Source organism: Ciconia boyciana, chromosome 2 (genome assembly GCF_034638445.1).
Source record: "Ciconia boyciana chromosome 2, ASM3463844v1, whole genome shotgun sequence".
Taxonomy (NCBI): Eukaryota; Metazoa; Chordata; class Aves; order Ciconiiformes; family Ciconiidae; genus Ciconia; species Ciconia boyciana.
Window position 1 is genome coordinate 142,404,805 of NC_132935.1, and position 22,632 is coordinate 142,427,436.

The following is a 22,632-nucleotide window of genomic DNA, read 5'->3' on the forward strand; positions in this document are numbered from 1 at the left end:
TTTAATGTAGTTGCTTTTATTAAAAAGAAATGAGCGAGGTTTGATTAAGTCTAAATGCCATTTAACAACCAGCACAAGCTAGAATTCTATAGAAAAAATAATGCACTTTTTTAGCACCCGCTTTATTTGTGTAAATTATTCAGTGTAAAAAATTGCAGCGTATTAATGACATCGAGAGCATATCCAAATGCTGCAAGTAAGGGGACACACTTGAAAAATACAACTTTGCTCATCTCTTCTTTTTTTTTTTTTTCATTTTCTTTGCCCACATAGGGCATTTAAAACACCAACACAGACTTTATCCCAATGTGAAAGCTCCCATTCATTTCAGTTAGAAATTAATTGGAACCTGTGACCAATATTTTATTACATGTTGAAACCAAGTAGATAATAATTTCTAACTCAGGTTTTATAAAAGGTTGCAATTTGATACATCTAGCCTACAGTGAAGTGGATTAAGCAGGTTATAAACAGCAGCATTCAGGAAGGGCAGGACAGTGGACCTGGGAAGCCTTTGGGAATATGCAAAATACCCTCTTCATCTACTGGCTCATGTCAGGTGGTGACATTATTTCTGGTGGGACCACTGTCCTTACATTTTTGTTAACCTGAAATAACCCTCATGTTTCTTACATTTGATTATACAGAGCTGCTAAGAATTCTGGAAGGATCTGGTTATTTTCACCTCCCTTAGGTAAAAATTGAGTGTTCAGCCCTTCTGGTGGGGGCTTAGCACCTTGCAGGACCCTTGCAGTGAGGGGGAGGCAATTCCTTGCTACCAGTCCCTCCTGCACAAGGCAGGATACAGTCTAGCCTAGTATTTGTTAATCCATAATAGTCTGCCTAAGTGCTGTATAGCAAAAACTTAGTGTGTTTTTCTGTGGATAAACCATCCCTGTCGATGCAAATATTTGCTGTTGCAGACTGTTACTGCACATACAACTGTGGGAGCGTTGCCTGGTTTGCTGCTGATTAGATTTGTACGGTGAGTGACAGCCTTGGACAAAATCCAAATCTTACATTAATATTAATATTTATTAATATTAATTAAACAATGTAAGTTAATGCAGAATAAACAGTAATCAGCAGCTAACTCAAGAACTGTAGTCAGCTGTCCACTCTAGCCACAGGATTCTTTGTTGGAAGATGCCTGATAGATACTTCATATTACATGTTGTTTAGAGAAAGGGAACAAAATCATCGCCAAGTTATGCTTATGTTAAGGAAAAAAATACAGAAAAGTTATGGGCTTGAAAGTGCTAGAAAAAAATTTAAGCAAGGCTCTTGCTCTTAATACTTTTTATAACAGAAAAGGAGAGGCTGTCACTGGAAAAGATCTGAAGAAAAATCTTCTGAATGCTACTTGGAAATAAGCAGAACCATGTAGCAGCGTGGTATTTTTTATGAAACCGTAGCTAAAGGATGTTGATACCTATATAACCTGTACATTGGGTGTGTTCACTTATTAATTGAACGTACTTTGTATTCTGTGCCCCATTTATTACATTCTATGTCATATTTGCTGTGACTGCCGGGGAAGGGTTACGATAAAGTCAGAGGCAATGAAGATGGGTGCTCATCTAACAGGTGCTCCACTCCCTTTGTTCTTTGTATACACATATTCAAATCACATAAGGCAGGGGACAGGATAGGGCCTGTTAACTCATTGCTGATTTCCCTAGCAAATAAACCAGCAGCTGCAGGTCCAAGCTCTGGCTTTGCGCTGAGAAAAAGGTGGGATTTGTGTGGGACAGGATGCTTTCATGGAGCCCGTTAGCCAACTTCTTTTGGGACTTACAGTGCAAAATATATTTTCTGCTTGTAGGTAAGAAACAGTATAAATTATATTTGATTGTCACTGTGGAAATGTGGGTTGCTTTTATACTCCTAAATTTAAAGATATTTCTGTTGTATTGTCGGATGATTTTATTTCAAGAAAGTAGTCTAAAAGCTTTTAATCAGATAGTGTCACCTTGTTTTATGAGTGGACCTATAAACTTTTAGCAACTGACAAAAATTAGTGCTATACATAATCTGTATATAAAATATGGGCATTCATTACATATATATTGTCACGGTTTATTAATTAATATATACATTATGCATTCTTTTTAACAAGTAAGGCTGGACAGGTTCTGAACCAAAGTTTATACAGAAGCTGTTACACATGTCTTTAAAAATGCATTATGTTGAGACACTGCTGATGCATTATTTTTCAGTTAGTTATGATGCCTTACAGATAATAGGGAAAATTTATATGTAATATTTAAAGGTACTTGGTATTAAAACTAAATTAAGCTTTCAATCAGCTGAAGAATGTCTTCCCATTAATAGCACATTTGTTTGGTATCTGGGTGCAGTTTTTGTAAGTATCCATTTGTTATCCATGCACTTGATAAAAAATTGATGTTCTATGCACTTTGACAGGAATATCCTGCGATCAAATGTTAGATAAACTTATATTTCTACAAACTCTTGTAGTCCACTTCTTCTGTATTTAATTGTTTTTGTAAATATCAACAGAGGGAATATACAATATTACAAATGTAGTGCATCCTCTACTCATTCATATGTAAGGACAATTTTTCTTTTTTCTTTGTGAATTTCATATACAGTCACCTAGTCTCCTTTATTTTGAGCTAAATACTTTGTCAAGAGTTTTGGCTTCATAACAGTTGCAGTTTTCTATGAAGATTATTGGATTTCTTCTTTAAAAATGAAAACCTGGGTTGATAAAAAACAGTGAATGTGCACTTTATCTACATTACAACTTTATTGGACATTTTTTATCGAAGTCCTACAAGAGATATTGGTATGCAAGCAGAGTGCTTTAGAGTACACGTTTGTTCACCAGGAAGTCTCATCGTATACCCTTACTCAGATATACACATTTCCTAGTATGGGAAATGTGCAGCTTGTACTCTATATAATGGCAAGAATCAGGTGCGCTGGGGACATGACACAAAGCCCACCAAAGACATTGACCTCAGAAGCTAAAATTAGGTCCAATAACAAAGCTCATTGGAACTTGTTCTTGGGCAAAAATCCCAAACTGGGGAAGAGTATGCCCAAGTCTCTGCTGATATAAATGGGGGTATAGGAATTGCAGATTCCCTGGTCCATTATATCTGGGTTTTTTTCATAAATGAACATATTTGCAAGAAGTGTAAAAACTATTATCACTGATCTAGTGACATTTTACACCAAGTTCGGGGTTTTTGGAGAGCCGAAGAGCTAAATGAACACTCTGGTGAAAAGCAGTTGAGAATCCAAACTCACTTTGACAAGGAGATGTGCATGTTAAATTCAGAGAATGATAAAACCTCGCTAAGCAGGTTTCAGTTTATGCCGTAAACTCAAAAGTTATGTCATAGTTTTTTATTTAAACTAAAGCTGCAGCCCTTGTTTTATGTCAACAATGATTCTGTTGTGCTTGCTAATACTGATGATAGCAAAGTGAGGTGGAAGCAAAGCACAGATCACTGAGCTCCAAATGGAGGTCATTTTGGTACAACCCTTACGGTCATTATACAAAAACTAGTTTTCCAAATTCCATTGTCTTGGAAAAATCTATATTATATTTAGAAAGCTATAGAGATAGGCTTAAATTATATGGAGTTTGTGCCCAATGAGAATGAAGTAAGAGTTTGGCACATTGGCTTGATTTCACTGTTAACATTAATTCATGGATTAGTCATAACAGTCTTCAGTTTTAATTAAAAATAAAAATTAGTATAATAGAATAGAATCATAGAACCATTTATGTTGGAAAAGACCTTTAAGATCATCGAGTCCAACCATAAATGTAACACTGCCAAGTCCACCCCTAAACCATGGCCCTAAGCACCACGTCTACACGTCTTTTAAATACCTCCAGGGGTGGTGACTCAACCACTTCCCTGGGCAGCCTGTTCCAATGCTGGACAACCCTTTTGGTGAAGAAATAACCCTTCCGGTGAAGAAGATAACCCTTTCAGTGAAGAATAGCCTTTTCAGTGAAGAATATTCCAGACTGTAAAAGATTTGATCTCTGTTCAAGCCAGAAGTCTCCCAGCATTGCTCTTGTAAAACCCTTGCCTTCAGCAGAGCACCATTCTCTAACGACTTCTCCAAGCCTCAGCCTGCCTTGCCTCTCAGCCTGCCGGCCACGGAGGAGCTCCTGCCGGCTGATGGCACTGCATGAAATCGCCCCAGCAGACCCGGAGGGAGCAGCAAAAACTGCAGTCGCCCAACGTCACTCCTGAACAGACTCCAGGGGAAAACAGGGTTTCTGCCCTTACCCACCTCTGGTCTTTGCTAAAAGAATTTCCTTGACTGAAGATCAAAATGTCTTTCCAACCTGTTACATTGAGCCACTTTTCCCCATGAATCAAGTAGAACAAAGTTAATTTACAGTTTCTATTCCCACATTTTTTAACTGAGAAGAAATTGAGTTTTCCAGATGCAGTTCTCTTTATCTTACTGTATTATGGTGGTACCTTCTACACTGGTGGTCCCAGTTATCCTCGTGCTCACTAGACCTGCTTGGTTTTTGCTAATTTTCTGCACAAGCAAACGGATCTGTGAGAAATATTATTTGTTATACATATTTTATGATTACACTGCAGCTGTTACTGGCTTCTTATCCTACAGCACAATCGCTTATTGACAGCTAAATAAACTCAAAAATTGAGCAATGTCATGCCTAAAGAATGAGGAAGGATATGGACAGATCTTTTAATTGATCATTTACAGATCTCCCAGTGTTTGAAAGATGTTTTTGACTTCATTCAAGGAGATTTAAAAGTTGAAATTTATTCGATGGGTTATATGACATATATTTCCAACATTAAATAGTTTGTGAAGGATTTTACTGAGGAATTACTCTCTTCTCTTTTTCAAATAGACAACAGCAGTTTAAGTCTGATTTGTATTATAACGTTTGCAGGGAGGCAATTTGCCTCTGAGAAATGTTACAACAACCAACAAAACTAATCTCCCACTAATCAGAGTCTATCCAGTCCCTAAGAGTTGTGCAGCGTTAGAAAACACTGCAAGAACAGGCCACAAATAGTATTAAAAAGGGCTAGGGGAGGAAGCTTCAATTTGATATGCTTCAGCCATTTCAGGTTTTTGATCTAGAAAAAGTTAAGCATGTAAACATCCCTGTCCTGTGTATCCTCCACTTAAGCCTCTCCATATTTTTTCTACACTCTTCCTCCTTTTTTGTGCCCTTCTCCTCCCACTGACCCTCAACCGTCCTTTCCACATCAGTGTCGATGCAACCTGAAGTCTTCTGCTCACTTCTTCTTTAGCCCCTGAGAAGGTGGGTTTGCCAGTCTTTCTGCCAAAGGATTTCACTGTCTTTACACATACCACCCCTATAGTGTTCTGCCACATTTTTCTTTGGTTTCCCTGCCATACCCTCAGAAACGCTGCGAGCTGTCTTCTCTAGTTGAGTATAGTATTGCTCAGCTTTATGAAAAGTGAAGCCAGCCACAAAGTTACTTTTTTTGGGTAGACTTTGTAGCTGGCTTTGTGTTGGCTATAAAACTCACTAGTTCCTGCATGGACAGCGTATGACCAGAGATTTCTTAGCAATAGGGTTTTTTCCTGAAATACAGTTAGTATCTCACAGATGGTTTTGTGGGCACCTTCAGCAGCAGGGACAACATTGCTGGCTACCCACAAGCCAGTCCCTTCCCACACCATCTCTGCCCTGCTACTTTTTGTGCCCTTTCAGAGTACCTCTAACGTTAATTACTGGCATTACATATTGCCGTGCTGCGTCTGTTACCCTCACCCCCTTTTTGTGTCCCTACCTGGATCCCCAGTGACAGTTTTCTGCGATTAGCTAATCTGCGATTAGCTCAAGTGGCAAACAGCTGTGCAGTTAAATTTGAAGATTCTAACCCAAAAGACATACACAGATACCATATTATGCTACTGAATCGATATTTTTATCTTTTCCTGCTATATAACCTAGGAAATTAGACACAAATGAACCTTTAACAATTTCTATTTGTCGTGAAGACAAATGCTATGAAGGTAAGAAATTTAAGAAACAACGTTATCTCTGCATTATATTAATCTTTAATAGCACAGTCACATATTTTTCACACATGGCTCCCTCTGCCGCTCCTTTCCAGCTAGAGGGTATATGTACTTCAGCTGAGGAGTTACTTTTTTGTTACAGGGATTGGGAAGCGTGTCAAGAATCCTAGAATACCAGGTTGGAAGGGACCTCAGGAATCACTTGGTCCAACCAAAGATGTTCAGTAGCAGGAAAAGAATAGATGGTGCATGGTGAAAGCATTGCATGTTGCCCTGGGCAGTGCATTCTCGTTCAATTTCCAGTGTGCTCTTATGCAGTGGTAGATGGATTACTTAAATCACAGTTTTTACATGTTCTTACTAATAAGAGGTTGCTTTTTTCCTAGGGTTTTGACTTAGCACTTACAGTGTGCTTTTCAGCAATATTGAGCATTGAGATTGCTCAAAGCTGAGCAATCAAACCTGCAACTGAAGTCAATAGGAGTTGCATCTTGAACATACTAAAATCTGTTTATATGTATTTTGAAAAATCCAGTCCTTAATATTTCAAATTGATCATCCAAAATGAGTGGGTATTTTTGTTGTTAATTTTCTCTGGGCTTAAATTCCTCATCTGTAAAGTCATATCAATTATAATGGTGGTGTGAAATCAATTCATTAATGTCAACGGTTTACACCATTGCTGTACTCGTGAGTGCTGTGGAAAAGTTCACATGGAAATAGATCACTCTGTTCTAAGAGTAAAGTTTTAATAATGTTCTATAAATCTGTCTCAGGCCGACACAATGAAAAATGATTTGAAAATAATATATGGGAAAGCCGATGATTAACTGAGGAGTGGCCTTTTAGCACCCTAACAGAGGCAGGGTTCTTGGAGAACAGGTTTAATCATGTGGCTGAAAATTTTGCTTTTGTGTATATCAACAGCAAATCTTAATTCTGCTCTTTCCTAAAACTGGAATATTTGACTTCTGCAGGCTTAGTAATGTTTCTTGAATTTAGTCTTATGTATACAGAGCAGTCAGCAATAATAACTATATATACATTTAATCAGACAAATTCATGGAAGTGCTGCTTGTTAGATTTTCAGTCAGTTTCTCAGTATAACTGGCAAAGTAACACTAAGAAATTTCTCCCTAGCTAAACCAACCCAGAAAAAAAATCCTAAAAATTGAGTTTGCAATCCAAGACTGTTAGACAGTATAAGACCTAGAAACTGGGAATATTTTAAAGGGAAAATATTTTAAACATTAAGGTAAATGCACATTTTCTCATTTTTGTCAAACTTTCAGCAATAAAAGATCCTCTGCCCAGAAACTGCAAATATCCTTCTTTTGGCTTTTCATATATTTTAAAGCTGGAACTCTGTAGCTAGATCCAACTTCACCGAGGTCAATGAGTGTTTGCCCCTTTCTTACTTGACATCTGAGTTATCACCATACAAAAAAGTGTAAGCTTTAACCTTGAGAGCTTCTTCTCTGTGAGAATTTCTCATTTGAGTTTTCCAGAGTTTCCATTTGTGCTTTGGGTTTGTTTATTTGTTTGTTCTTTCATTTTTATGCAGGTATTTGTTCTGCCTTAAAGTTGACAGTACCGTCTCATACCATCCATGGTATTGAGGGGCAACCACTCCATCTTACTGTTGACTACAATTTCAATGCTACAGCTTCCGAAATCCAGATAATTTGGCTTTTTGAGAGGCCTCAAAGTAATCCAAAATACTTGCTTGGCTCTGTAAATCAAACAGTAGTTCCAGACTTGGAATACCAGCACAAGTTTACCCTCATACCACCGAATGCATCTTTGATGATCAATCCATTGCATATCAGTGACGAGGGCAATTATATTGTAAAAGTCAATGTCCGTGGAAATGGGACAATAGCTGCCAGTCAAAAGATTCAAGTAGCTGTTGATGGTAAGTTAGTAAAATATAGTATCTTCATTTTGAAAAAAAAATTGCAATAGTTTTAAAGTACTGGTTCTTAGTATCCAGTTACAATAATGTATAATTTAATCCAACCATACATGAATAAATACTAACAACTAAGTTATGGTATTTTCTACTGCTGCTGGAGGGTATGCTGCAATATGTCATTTTAAACAAAATTAATATATTGACTAATGTTTCAGGATCATAAGTAAAAAATTGAAGGAGTATAGAAACCAATAATTAATATTAAATTAGACAAACTTCTAAGAAATAATGTTTCATAAGTCTCTACTGTGCTATCAATCATGAGGGTGCATTAACTTTCAAATAGTCTTTTTCCCTGAACAACTCTTCCCCGAGGAAATCTGCAACCATTTGCCAACTCAGAATTTTATTCTGCCTGCAAGCTAGAGGACTGTGGCAAGGTATCCCTAAAAAAGGAAAGACCACAATGGGATCTGAGGGGGCAAAATTCAATCCCACCTGTAGATCTTTTTCCAGTGTTTTATCCCCCTGTCTCCAGTTTTTTTATTGGAAGATTTATTTGTTGTTCGCATTCCCTATGCTGAACAGCCAGTCAGACAGAGAAGAGCTGACTGCCCCTTCGTTCTCTCTTTTCTTAGATGAGCTCTCTACTTGGGCCTACCATGTCTTTTATCTTCTGTCACTGTCAAAGAGGAGTCATTGGCTTTTGCTGGTGACCTTGTGTCTGTAAAAGAAGCCCAGATCTGAATTCCTAAAATACTGAAGTTCCCTCTTTGTTCTTTACTCCTTGTAGTGGGGATAGAAAAAAAAGGAGGAATAGAAAATCATGATCTAAAAGAATGACAAGAGGCTACTAATTTATGGATTATATGGAGCGAGCTGTAACTATTGGGCTTGGAATAATGAAATTAATGACAGAGTAGCATGATAAGGTTGTAGCTGCCATTTAACTCCCATACCCATCGCAGTTTGCAGTCATCCTCACGACCGGATTGACAGCATATTTCAGTGGTGCCCAGTGTCAGCAAAGCTGCAGGCAGCCGTACCGAGGAAGTTGCACACTGTGGGCAATGTCACGCTTTGCACTCTTTTTGTTTCTGTGGGATTGCTTATGAGGCAGGAGCGGGAGGCCATGGTATACCTGACTGCAGCCTCTGTCGTACTACCAGTAATATAGAGTCTAGTTTTATTTAAGTACTAGAACAATTCTTACAGTCACCAGCTGAGGATATGGACTTCTCTTTTCAACCTTCAACCACATTTAATAAATAAAATTTGAAATCCGAGTACTTTCCAGAGAGGATGATGACTGCTATTTGTATCATCTTGACAATGAAGACTGTGATATACTGGCTCGTCACTTTTATAACTCTTCATATCTCTTTATTTTACAGTTCCTGTCACAAAGCCAATTGTACATACTGAACCATCTTCAGGGGTAGTGGAGTATGTAGGGAATATTACATTGAAATGTACTGTGGCAAAAGGTACAAGGGTAGTTTACCAGTGGATGAAAAATGGGAAGCCTCTCCATGCTGGCCCTAATTACACCTTTTCATCAAAAAATGCAACACTTCTAATTGTTCCTGTTGTAAAAGAAGACATTGGGAATTACAGCTGTCTGGTATCTAACCCTGTCAGTGCAATGGAAAGTGAGATAATTGCACCAACCATATATTGTGAGTATATGAAATATTCATAATTACCTTTGTAGAAATGATCTGGTTGGAAAGAGTGCCTCTAACTCGGAAACAGGCAGAAAACAGTTGAGTCAACATTATATGTGAGCTTTTATTCAACATGAGCTTGTTTGTAACAGCTCTCACAACAGTATAATAAAAAGTTACTCAGTGTTATGTAGTTGTGCAGACGAGTCTGAACTACAGAATTCAAATAGCAACTTCAAGAATTTCACAGTACAGACATCTTCAGATCTGGAGGAGATGTGACTCAAAGGAAAAAAACAATCAGATGGGTATATGTGAAAATATTGTTAAAAATTGAGACAGCAAACAGTATAAAAAGGCTAAGTTCAAGAAGTACTAGGCTGAAAGACTGGTATTAGTGGTTTTCCTCAAGATAATTTTGAGTCCAGTCCTGTGTAATACTTCCATTAATGACATCAGCATAAAGATTGGGAGTATCTCAATTTAAGTTCACCTGTGACATTAAACTGGGAGGACTGAATGACTTTGACAGAGTAATAGAACTGGTATGAAATTTGCTAGTAAAAAAATAAATGGGCATGCCCTTTTAGAGAATAAAAAACATGAACTTCTGCTGATAAGATGGAGAATGACTGAGAAATAACTGAGGCAGTGAGCCTGGGTGATTGAGCTATCACAGGATGTCTGTGAACTGGCAGTGTGATTCAGGCATGAGAAAGACACATGTAATTCTAGGGTGTATTGGCAAAGTATTTCCAACAAGGAAATAAGGGGAATACTAATGGCACACAGAAGGTGAGACCACATGTAGAATACTGTGTGCAGTTCCTGCACATCCCAGAGCAATGATCTCGAACCAGAAAGAAAGAGAACAGAAAGGAACGGAGAAGAGACCCAGAGAACTCAGTCTGGCTTAGCGAAATCAGAGCTGAAAGGAGTGTTTGCTTTCCACATCAAGTGAGAAACATGAGGGAGCAAGAAGAGTTGCATAAAGACCAATGCTGGCAGAAGAATAAACCATAAACTAGCCATATATTTTGACTGGAAATGAAGTGATCTGAGAAACTAACTGTGAATGTAGATTGAGTTCAAGAATGAAATGTGTTGGAGGAAACAAAAGATTGGCTTAATCAGCATTCAACAATTATACTTCAAATCTTAGAAAGGGCACTCTCATTTTATTCCTTATCCCTCCTGTAATCTCAACTTCCAGTGCCTCCAAGATTTGCAAGCAGCACATGCTGTGTATGTGACCTTGCCAGGCTCTAATCCTCACGTCCTCAGGGGTCGAACTGTCCTTCTCAGAGGAGAGCTGAAATCAGACAGGTCAGGACCTACCTTGCCACCAGCCCTGTTCAGATATAACCAGTTTACCCAATGGCACAGTGTGGACGGCACAGTGCAAGGACTGGAACTGGATTTCTGTCCAGCCAAGGGCTGGTGCTCTCTCTTGGTTTTGCTGGGCTCTGTAACCTGGCAGCTGGTAGACAGCCCATGCCCTAGAATTGTTATGATTGCACTACCAGCATATTCAGAACCTACACCTCTTACTATGTCATATTTTCCTCCTCCTCCTTTCTTCCCTGATTATCCATTCTTACTTATTTTTAACTGTAACTTGGAAGAATTGGATGAGGGGGCATCTTGCATCTAAAGTGTGTGTGGGGGTCTCTACACTGCACCAGGAGAGGAGAGAAAGACTGCCTGAATTAGTGAAGACTAGCAAGGACATTGTTAGACAAGAGCTGATCCCTTAGGTGCAGCTTATAAAATGGACAGCAATGCAGACATGAAGATGAAGGAGCTGCTGCAAAGAGTCCTAAACAGGGCAGATGTGAATTGAGCTTCCAATCACATTAGACAGAGGAATCATGATAAAATGCTCTACAAGGAAATAACCAGCATCGATGGATTTTTAACTTATTACCATAATAAAAAAGAAAATAAATCATATTCTTTCCTCAAGGTAGCACATTTTTAAATGCCTGCTTTTGTACAGTCATCAACCTCAGCTCACTTAAGTGCTTGAAGTGCTAAGAATGAGAGCTGCATGTGTATGAATGTGCTGCCTCTACTGCTCTTCTCACTTGAATGAGCTATGAATGGACCTTCTACACCTCTCTCTTCAAAGAATACCTACACAAAATTTGGGGATGCTGTATCCAGCACAACCTGACAGCCTTCTTACAATGCAATGAAATCAGGTCAGGCTAGAAAAATATCTGCCACTCTTGCTACCTTTCGGACTGCTCTGGTCGTTTGTGGCACAGCCCCTTTGGCATTCGCATTTCTGACCTGTTGCACACAGGACTGGCTCCAGAGCACACATCGCACTGGCGGGTGTCTGGGACACTTGCACTGACAAGGCGTGTGCCCTTCAGTCTCAGTTCTGGAACTGCTTCCTCCCTTCTCCCTCACTCAACTACATGTATTTTCCAGCAAATTTGAAAAATCTTTCCAAGTTCTAAACTGAAAACCTATTTTTGATGCATTGTTTAGCAGAACTTTAAAATCTCAAAGTTACTTCAGTGCCCACGTTTCTGGAACTTTTGCATTTTGAGTGATTGTGATAGAGATCTGTGATAGAGAGCTGCTCAAAAGATCTGTATATATCAAAAACTTTGAGGTTCAGTTTTTCTCCACATGTGGAAATATTGTAATAAGTATTTGCATTTTCAGAATGTACTTTTTATTTCATCAGAACTGACAGTTTGCTTTGTGCGTAATTTAAAATTTGAAAAAAATATTAAGAGAAAACAATGCAATGCTGAAAGACTGCAATACTTGCGCTACTATCCATATCCAAGTTAGTGATGGGAGTTGGGGTCTTGCTTCCTGAGCTATACAAAGTCACCTAATTCGGTCCAACCTCTGCCTGCAGCGGTACTTTGTCTCCCAGCTCCCAGTTGTCAATAACAATCCAGAACAGGCCCCGGGATCTCTATGTGCCATATGTCATGGCTGCGGGGGAGTTACTGGAGGTGATAAAAAAAAAGGTCACTCACAGTAAATACCTGCCATCTGCTTGGAAACTGTAACAGTCTCGTGGTCATAGGAGCAATTGGAAATATTCCCACAGAGCAGTAAATTGTTACTCAGAACAGATGATTTATTATTTTACAAGTCATTTAGTTAACTGGCTTGACTGAGACAAGAGGCAGATTTCTGTTGAGAACAATACTGGAAAGGAGAAGGAGAGCTGAGGGATCCATGAAGGCTGTCACTGTGTTTTTTTACTGAGAATCAAAAGTGTTCTGTTCTTCATTTCTCATTAATATTATTCTGCTTCTCCATTAGCTATGATGGTAACGCACCCCAGAACATGGCTATTGTAGTAGCGTGACCCAGAAACAAATTATTTCAAGATGGGAAGAAGCTGCTGTCATGGAGGCTGCAGCAGAAACTGCTGTACTGTGCTGACGGAGTTGAATTTAACAGACTAAGTGGGATTTCCTTCCTTGGGACTTCCCAAAGCTAGAATATATTTGGTCCTAGAGAGGAAATGGTTAATTACCTGCTTTTCAGGATCATCCTTGAAGCTGTGTATATCCCTCAGCTACCCGGTGTTTAGGGATCTCAGTGATGTACACGGTGCCCAGGAGAGGCAAAAGACTGATCCAGGCGAAGCAGAAGGGTTACCCGATGCTTGTGTTGACTTCATCAAGGAATGCCACTTCTCAGACCGTGCCATGTAGGTGGGAGCAGCACTAATTCATGCTGAAGTGAATCTGTGTTGCATTTCCCAAGTAAATATTATGCATGATGTTAGGCCTTCCTTAAAATGAGACTGCAAAAAGCTTACCGCTAAGAAATAAGTAGCGAAAATAGAAAATTTGGCCAGTTTATGTTGTGAAATATGGACATCTGGTTAAAAGTGGACTAAACTGAAGTCATGGTGTGATAGTCTACATTCTCTTGTCTAAGCCTTCACAAATAGAGAAAAAAACCCAGAGGCTCACACAAAATGGCCTGTTTTGTGCTGCGTGCCTATGTGTTCTTGAAGAATAAATCAGTCTCATAAAAAAAGACAGGCAATAAATAGAAGTGTGCATGTTAGAGGAAGGTCTAATGTCAGCCCGAGTTTCCTGATGAGAAATAGTCAAACGTGCCAGTGTGCCACTTCATGTAGCAGGGAATTTCACATTCAAACTCAGCTGCATTATCTTAATGCTTCCAGACAACCTTAGGAAGGTGGAAATATTACTTGATTGCACTGTCTACAATGGGCATAATGACTTATCTGCCTTTTTGCTATGCCATTCTGTGTGGGGCACTTGTCAGCAGCTTTACTGAACTTCAGGGATCCTACCGAAAAGATGTCTCCTGCTCATTCTGCACATTTTCTTCTTTTGGCTTCTGTCAATATTAGGCCTGTGCATTTCTGATTAAGCATGTAAGCCCTTAGGGAATTAGCAACATTAAAATGATTAGTTCTTTTGACTAGAAAAAGTAATTTAGTAAGGCACATTTTTATTATTATATTCTCTACCTTAATTTCTATACTTAGATTCCTAAAACAGATTTTAACATGTAAAGATACAAAAACCCCATGATCTGAAATCATCTATTAAAAATAGCATGGGAGATATTTTTATAATATTTAAACATATTGTATCCCTTCCCATTTTCCTATGGAGATTACCCTAAAAATACTTAGCTGCTCAATTTTCTGAGTAATGAACACATGACTATTGGACAATATATGACTCTTCTAATTATATTCAGAAACACAGCTTGCTTTCAGCACAAGGGCTTACTCTTGAAAGAAATATCCATGTTGAAATAGTAGAAGCCTACTAAAGTGGGGGAAGGTTAAAGTTTATTTTAGCAGTCATTTATGGTAAACTTTTTCTGAAGTTATCTAAGGCACACCCCACTCTATATTATACCTGTAGGATAGTTCCTCAAATAATTATTATACTGCAAAGTATTAGAGTGAATATTTAGATATTTCAAGGCTAATTTGTTCTTTTTTAAACGTGCAGAGAAATTACTTATGCCAGTAAGTTTGGCATTTAAGTAGAAAGGGTCAAATATGCCCCTGAAGAAGACCTGCTCCTTTATTTCACACCTTTTCCAACTGTTTTCAGTTTTCATTCTTTTTATCGTACTGAACAATGTACAGACCTGTGCTTTTTCCCTAAACAGTGATTAGATCAGTATTAAGTGGGTGTAGTCTGAGATAAACCTAGTTATTGTTAGATAAACCTAGATCAAGTTATTGCACTGAAAGCCTTTTAAGTGAAATGACTGAATCCAATGCCAGCCATTCTAAAGGCTAGTCTAACTTAAAAATTCTAAGTTTAAAGATATGCTTCTATTTAAAGTTTAATTATATACTTTGATTTTAATTTTTCCACCGTGTTTTCTTTTTTTTCAATGCAGATGGACCTTATGGACTTAGAGTTAAATCAGATAAAGGTCTGAATATAGGGGCAGTGTTTACAGTTGACATGGGGGAAGTTATACTGTTCGACTGCTCAGCAGATTCAAATCCACCAAATACTTATTCGTGGATTCAAAGGGCTGACAATACCACTCATGTAATCAAATATGGACCCCATCTGGAAGTTGTATCTGATAAAGTGGCCCAGAAGACAATAGATTACATGTGCTGTGCTTTCAACAATGTGACTGGAAAACGAGATGAAACTCACTTCACAGTCGTCGTTACTTCTGTAGGTAAGAACATTAATTCATTGCTGTAACCGTAACATCTGAGCAGAGTGTCAACCCCAGAAAAAGGAAATAATTCTTAGAGAGAGAATATGTATCAGAAGTGAGGTCTTGCTAGCAACGTGGTAAAGGGGATTTGGGCCGTTCAGTGGGATCTAGGTTTTACTCACAGTGTGACACGGCTTGGGACAAGACCCACTAAGATGCTGAAGTTTTGTGGGAGTTTAACACTGAAATATATTTGGTCCTTTGGAACTTTATCCCTTGAGCAGAAAAACTTCCTTGGTAGGCAAACCTCATCACGACCAAGTAACATGGCAGAATTATATGTCTCTTACTCTGTTTCTTACTGTTTGCCTTTAAAAATGGTAAAGATGAATGGAGAGAATTATGCGGAAATCTGCTGAATGCCAACGTGGGCCTTTTGTCCCAAGGGCAGATGTTGTCCAAGGCTCACTGTCCCACAGCTTTCAGGAGCTGTGAGCCCTGGGGCCACCAGGTGACCAGTACATGGGATAGTTCCAAGCATACATCGCTGACTAAAATAACCAGGCACAGACACCCAGCAGTGAAGGTCTTTAATATTTTTCCAGTGTGGTTAGGTATTATAAGAACCTTAGTTTAGTGTATGATAATAATGCAAGCTGCAATGATGAATGGTTTTATTAAAATTGGTTCATAAAAATTATTTCACTGTTATATTTATGAATCTATGGATTGACTGCTAGATTCTGCTGAACGCACACCTTTATTTCTCATACATTATAACCTCAGTTCCTGTACCAGATTGCGTTAAACAGCAACAAAGCAGTTTTTCAGAAAATCTCCAGAAGCATACAGCGAAGAACAAGATATTGAGGAAGTCTGTTATCTCTTATTAATACAGATCGATACAAGTATTTTCAGATAAGGAATGTATGCTATTAATGTTCAACAGGATAGAATAGATTGCCTTTTAGAAAATTTAACAAAGCAATTTCGCTTGTGCAGAACAAAGAGCTCAGCCATTTGTTAGTCAGATAAACAAGGAGAACAGATGTCCATCGTTCAGGCTGACTTACGAATTCATCACAAATCCATGGCTTTCAGTATGCTGGAATGAAAACAGGTTGCAATTTTACAATGAGAATACTGCACTTTAAAACTAAACATTGTGGTTAGTGGCGAAAGAAAATGCAACCAGAGCTATGTGTCAGTAGAAATAAACATGACATTTCTCCAGGAAGTTCATGTAAGCTATGATATATATGTGAATATTCATCCATAAGTGTTAAGAAATTCAGCTGAAATTTCCTTTCAAAGGCCGAAAAGAAGGGAAAACTCCACAGCTTCCTGTTTAGTTGCACTTAAAAACATACATTTCCTAATTACAAATATTTTGCCTAAATAGTTTTTTAAAACATTTTGTCCTGTGTATTTACAAATTTAAAAATATCAGTTTCCCCCTCTATAGCCATTTTCTTCTTGATGAGTATTTATTCAGATAGCACTAAATCCAGGTGTTGAGCCTACACTTGGCAGTGCAGCACTGATGGACTCTAAGAGGTGTGAATTCACACACGAGGCTAAACCTCAGAGATCCTGCTCAGGCTAATTTCTGCTTGGAACCGATTAAACACACTAAGCAAAGACTATGAATATTACCCATATCTCTTCTCCCTGTCCCCGTAATCCTAGATACAGAGCCTGTGCCTCTCAAAATACTGGAAACCCCATTTTCAGCAGCAACAGGAACTTCGATGTTTCAGAAGACCTTACGCAACTTCCCCACCGGAGGGACTGAAACTCACCTATAAACTCAGCTACAAACAGCTGCCTAATTAATGCTAAAAACCATCAAGAAAACAGTTATATCAATAAGTTACAATTATATCAATCATTGCACTAAGCTGTTACCCAGTTTTAGCCAAGACAAGTTAGATATTTTAAAATAAGAGAATGTATCTCATTATGTACACAAGTCATTGCTCAGTTCTCAAGTTGAGTCAACTTGAGTGTGTTAAATGCACATAAAGATCACATCTTTGTTTTCTGTACTGGTATGCCTGTGGAGATAAGATTTATTGAGTTATTTATTTGAAATTATTCATTTTAAAGAACATTTTTAAGGACACAGCTGATTCTCCAGCATTTGGGGTTTTTTTTCTGAGGAAAGCAGTACATTGAAGGAGTGTGAAAGAAATTTGGTGAAATTGCAGTGGTTTATTTTCCCCATATCTTCGAGATTAATTTGGTTTGAAATCCACATACTTAATCTTTGTGATAACTGCTGCACACACAGCCAGCACAATGCCAGGGAATTACATGGAGGTGTAAGTAGATGTAAGTAACACTGCCTGTCTGCACAGGAGTTCACAGAGGTACTGGAAACACATCCAGCTAAATAATACACATTTGAATTGTACCCATAAAGGTGGCACTGACAAATATGCAGCATTAATTTACCTGTATGGATTGTGACACGGCCTTTAATTACATGAATTCTGCACGATTCAGAGCAAAAGGAGGAAATTAAGGGTGTACAAGCAGCTATGTCTGACATTTCCTAACTTTCACATTCCGGGCTTTGCAAATGTTTTCAACATGGTTTTGTGTATGTAATTATATACATATTGTATTTGTGTTTTATCAGTAAATCCTGCTGGAAAACTGCTGCTAATGCATATCTCAGCAAAAGATAAACAATCAGACTGTCAGTGATCTGAAAATCTTTAGAAAAAATGCAATAGTTATTCAGTTATCCCCTCCTACTCTACAGCTCCTACAGCTAGGAGGATTTCCCTCCCATCTAGCACAAACTGCTCACCTAATTGTCACCTAATTTCTTGGTAGTTCAGTGTCTCTATACCTAAAACTAGAATATTCATCTACTTTTTGTGATGCTGTTATTCGTGGATTACGTTTACTGACCTTCATTTAGCTCTAGGTACCAGTCTCTTCTGGACTCATTTCTGATATGCATATCATTACTTTGCCAGTTCAGGAGATTTGTGGGGAAAAAAAATTACCCATTCACAAGAACCTAAATTTTGTATCTATTTTGTATCTGTATGCAGGTTTACTAGCTTCACATGAATTTCAAAAGATAGAGACATTTTTTTCCGTGTCATAATAGCACATTATACAGAACAAGAGACTAAATACAGTACTCATCTTCTTTGTCACAGGATTGGAAAAGCTGGCCCAGAAAGGAAAATCCTTGTCATCTCTTGCAGTAATAACGGGAGTTTCATTATTTTTGATCCTAGCTATGGCCTTTTTATTCATCTGGAAAAGATATCAGCCACATAAAGGTATGTAAAGTTAAGCACTTTCCAGCTCTTCTTTTGGAGCATCAGAGCAAAAAGAATGATTTTTCTTTCTTTCTTCTTTTCAGTGATACAACAGAAGCTGCAGAGCAGGTACAAAAATAAATGATTCTTAGGTCTTGAAGTCCCTTCCATCAAGAGAATTGCATTTTATCATATTAATTTTCTTTCCTTGGCTTATGACATCAAACTGAAAAAACATGTTTATGTTTTCTAGGCCAGAGGCTGATTACAGGAAGGCACAGACATTTTCAGGTAATGCTAATGAAAGAAACGTGAGCATAAGGTCAAAATCCATTCCTGCAAAAACTTACCATCTCCACATACAAAAAGAAAGAAGGAAAGGAAGGGAGGTGTGTTTTTAACTTGGGTTGCACGCTTACCTCTGTGTTAGCTTACTTAAGATAAAACCAAAATGACAACAGGTCAGTGTGGGTTTAGCTCATGCCTGGAGTTCACAGCAGTATGTACCTGTTGGCTTGAATTGCAGCTGTTAATTCCAGTTAGAATCACCTGTGTTCTGTTGTTCTCACCAATATGAAATAAATTAGTGTTATTATGGGATAGCAGTGAGAGGTGATACGCCGTGGGAGGATCGCACTTCTAAATGTTTGTGGCACCAATCAGTACCAAAATCGTGAGATGTTAATATGACATTACAGTATATATATTTTAGCCTCTACCACATTCTGTACTACCTTTCTCTGTGTCATCAGGACCCAGTGTGTTTTTGTCACTGCCTCTTTTTCCTCCACAATCTTTCCCACATCATCCTGGGCAGGAGAGGCTGGAGACCGGCCATGCTTTGGAAGGGTAGCACTTTTGTTCCCATCCCTTTCTACCAAAGCATCAGAGCAGTCTATAAGCTGCTACATGCGAGACGATAGAGAAGTATATGAAGCTTAGGAAGGTAAGAAATTCACTTGAGCACAGAGGGTCCTTCACCCCAGCAAGCAGTATCAGAGGAGAGAGTCTCAGCACTGTCTTTAGTGCTGCAGCCTCTGCTGTGCAGCACTGCCCAAGAGACAACCAAGAGTCTCGGATCTCCTGGACAGTGGGAGGGTAGAGAAAGAGACTCCCACCCTAACTACAAGTGGTATCTGAAGTCCCAGATACAATCTGTCAACTGGCTTAATAATGTGGCACCTATTAGTGTCATGTTCCCTTTTTTTTATTCTCAGCATTTATAAAAGATTCAGGTGGTACTGCCTCACTACAGTGTAGACATGCTGAGCTTATGGACTGGGCCTCTTTTCTGTGGGAAATGAAAGTAAATTGGTCTGTTTAGCCTTCCAGCAAAGATAGTCCCAATGGCTCTACCAAAACTGTTACTGAGGTTAGCAAGAGGCTCCTCACTTGGTCCGAGGTGTTGGAGATAGCCAAGCACTGTGCACACCAACTGTGCAGCTGCCCTGCCTCGCTCCACGCCAGCTTAACAACCAATAATCAAATGTTTTAAAAATTAGGCCAAATTACTTTGCCCATCGTTGTGCAAGCTGTCTTTTCCAGATTCATACTACATCTCGATACCTTTTTTCATGTATGTTTGTTTGTTCTAACTTTAGGACATGAAAGTGCTTTGGATGATTTTGGGATATATGAATTTGTCGCTATTCCTGATCTTGCCAGTGGTTCTAGGGTATGTGATTTTACATCATAAACTGATGGTTTCTTTTCTATTTCTTAAGGTGTACTAAATATCTGTACTAGAATCCTTCTGTCAGTTTGGTCCTGTTGCTTTTTACAGATGTCTGTATGACGCCATATTCATTGCTGTTGTTTACCCAGTACTTATTCTTTCTTTACTATAATAGCTCAGTACGTGTATTAACATGGTGCAGTAAGGAACTAACCAAGCTCTAAAGGGAACAATGTCAGTTCAGTTACCCTATATTAAAAGAATATTAGTAGTGTTGGGTAGATGGGTAGCACTGAACCCCTCGTGTCACACATGCAAATTAATTCTTATGATACCATTGTCTCCCTTGGCCCTAATATTGCTGCTCACGCAACATACAACTTCGGCAGTGCAGAAAAGCCTCAGGGAGGTATTTAAAGTTTTCATTGTAAAAATATGCAAACTAAATCTCAGCTATATTTCACAAGAATTATTCTGTTAGCTTCATGTATTGTGGGGGAGGCCTTAAGCACAGGAACTTCGCTAGCAGAAAAAATTCTACTCCATATGCTACTTCTCTGCATTGTGGCTTTGCTGAAATTACTGTAGAGCAGTTGGAGATCATTCTGATGTGGTGTAAAAGGACAAAGAAAAAATGAGAAATAGGGCCACAAAATTTAGGGACAACAGACTGAAACTGGGAGGAAGTAGACGAAGCACTTTCCCTTTGCTAGGGAAAATTTCTGGCAGTGCAGTCTTGTACCCTTGGAGAGCATCAATATGGTCAGGTAAGAGAGAGCTCTTAAAACATGATCACAGAGGGTCACATCAACAGTCTCACCTATTTTGTTATTATGATTAGTTCTCATAATACGTAATGTATTAGCAAAACCCAGTCAGAGATAGTCAAACCCTTTTCTCTGCTGGGGTTAGATGATTGAAACAGACATTTCTACGGGCTCGAGTGTTACCATAAAGGTTAGTGGAGAGGACAGACTTTTACAGCAGCAGAGATAAAAGGCTTTTAGAAAACAGAGGAGCCAAACTGTATCTGTGAAAGTTTGTGACCGTAGGAGGCTTATTAAGTACAGAGATCAGGCCCTAAATCATCACAGCCTTAGGCACACTACGATATCGCTTAGGCTGATCATATCACAAAGTCACATTCTTGCAGAATCGGGGCCTTAGTAGGTCAGGAGGGAGAGAGAGGTGACAAGGACAACAGAATGAATGTACAAGCAATGAAATCTATTCTAATTTCCAGTAAAATTTCAAGAAACAGGAGAAACTCCACTGATTCATGTTCAGTTACTCAGGTTTATGGCATTGCAGATAAAAGGCAGCATTTGATCCACTGATTCGTTGTAGTTAGTTAGCAGAAAAAGGGAAGAATAAGAAAGTGGATATAATGAAGAACTGGAGGTTGGGTAGAGGCAGAAAGACTGAGAATTCCTTATGGATGGGGAGTCTAGGTGTTGTGTTGACATAAGAGCAGATTTGTATACTTAACATATTGAACAATTTCATTATTACTTCATTTATGGAAATTCCTTGCAGTTCCCTCTCTTTGACATGCTGGTGGGAGTTTTATGCTGAACCCTTTCCCTGAATATTTTCTCCTTTTTTACTATCTATTCTCCCGCTTCTCTCTTTATTAAATGTTCCTTCCTTGACTTGTGGTACACTAATATAAAACACTTGCTATATTAAATGCAGGAGCTGCATCCTAAATCTTCTAAGATCCTAATTTAATTTAAAACTATTGCTTGCTTTACTGTAAATGTGATGAAAACTTAGATGAAATGTAAACTAATAGAGATGAACTGTTAAATCCACACACAAACCATTGATAGGGAAAAGTTAAAAAAATGAGAAGTTACATTATCAGTTTAATTTCTGTTGAATCTTTTCCCATTTGTACTTACAGTAGGAATACTCTTTGCTACTTTTAGGTTTCAAGTCAATCTGTTCCTGGCTCTGGCTTTGTCCCAGGCCAGGATATGCTTAGTACGGTTTATGAAGTTATTCAGCATGTTCCTGAGCAGCTGCAACAAGACCATCAACAGTAAGTTAAAGCCTGTGTGCACTCGTGTGGTAGCTCAAAGACAAATGCTTTTGCATCCAGAACAATTTACATTTTGGTAGTTGGTGTTTGATTCCAGCGAGAGGGGTAAGGAAGGAACACAGGTGTAAGCTACCTCAGTTCCTCCACCATTCCGTATCCAATCCCTCACTTTTCCTCAAGACTCCAGTCTGCTGTTTCATCATGCCAGTTTTGTCTAAGTGTGAAAAACAAAAGGTAAGATCTTCAAACACAATTTCAAATTAAAATTCCCAAATGTTTTAAGGGGACAGCCATGGTTTCACGGCACTGAGACACCAGTACTTCCCACTGAGCAGGTTAAATCTTCAAAG

At 38.6% G+C, this 22,632-nt stretch overlaps 1 protein-coding gene across 1 annotated transcript; it reads left to right on the forward strand.

Annotated features, from left to right (window-relative positions):
* Nucleotides 1-311: 311 nt before the first annotated feature.
* HEPACAM2 (HEPACAM family member 2) lies at nucleotides 312-22,286 on the forward strand. The gene is made up of 9 exons (XM_072851498.1): nucleotides 312-1,825; nucleotides 7,598-7,948; nucleotides 9,343-9,627; nucleotides 15,001-15,297; nucleotides 18,459-18,584; nucleotides 18,668-18,692; nucleotides 18,817-18,854; nucleotides 20,165-20,238; nucleotides 22,170-22,286. Exons 1-9 carry the CDS (start codon nucleotides 1,756-1,758, stop codon nucleotides 22,284-22,286), a joined length of 1,383 nt encoding a protein of 460 aa, XP_072707599.1. The 5' UTR covers nucleotides 312-1,755.
* Nucleotides 22,287-22,632: the final 346 nt, after the last annotated feature.

What these genes read in the sequence shown, in the direction of transcription:
- HEPACAM2 (XM_072851498.1), top strand. Translation starts at nt 1,756, where the DNA reads ATGCTTTCATGGAGCCCGTTAGCCAACTTCTTTTGGGACTTACAGTGC. An exon ending in AATTGCACCAACCATATATT is followed by an intron (nt 9,628 to 15,000) that starts GTGAGTATATGA and finishes TTTTCAATGCAG; the next exon opens with ATGGACCTTATGGACTTAGA. An exon ending in AAGATATCAGCCACATAAAG is followed by an intron (nt 18,585 to 18,667) that starts GTATGTAAAGTT and finishes TCTTCTTTTCAG; the next exon opens with TGATACAACAGAAGCTGCAG.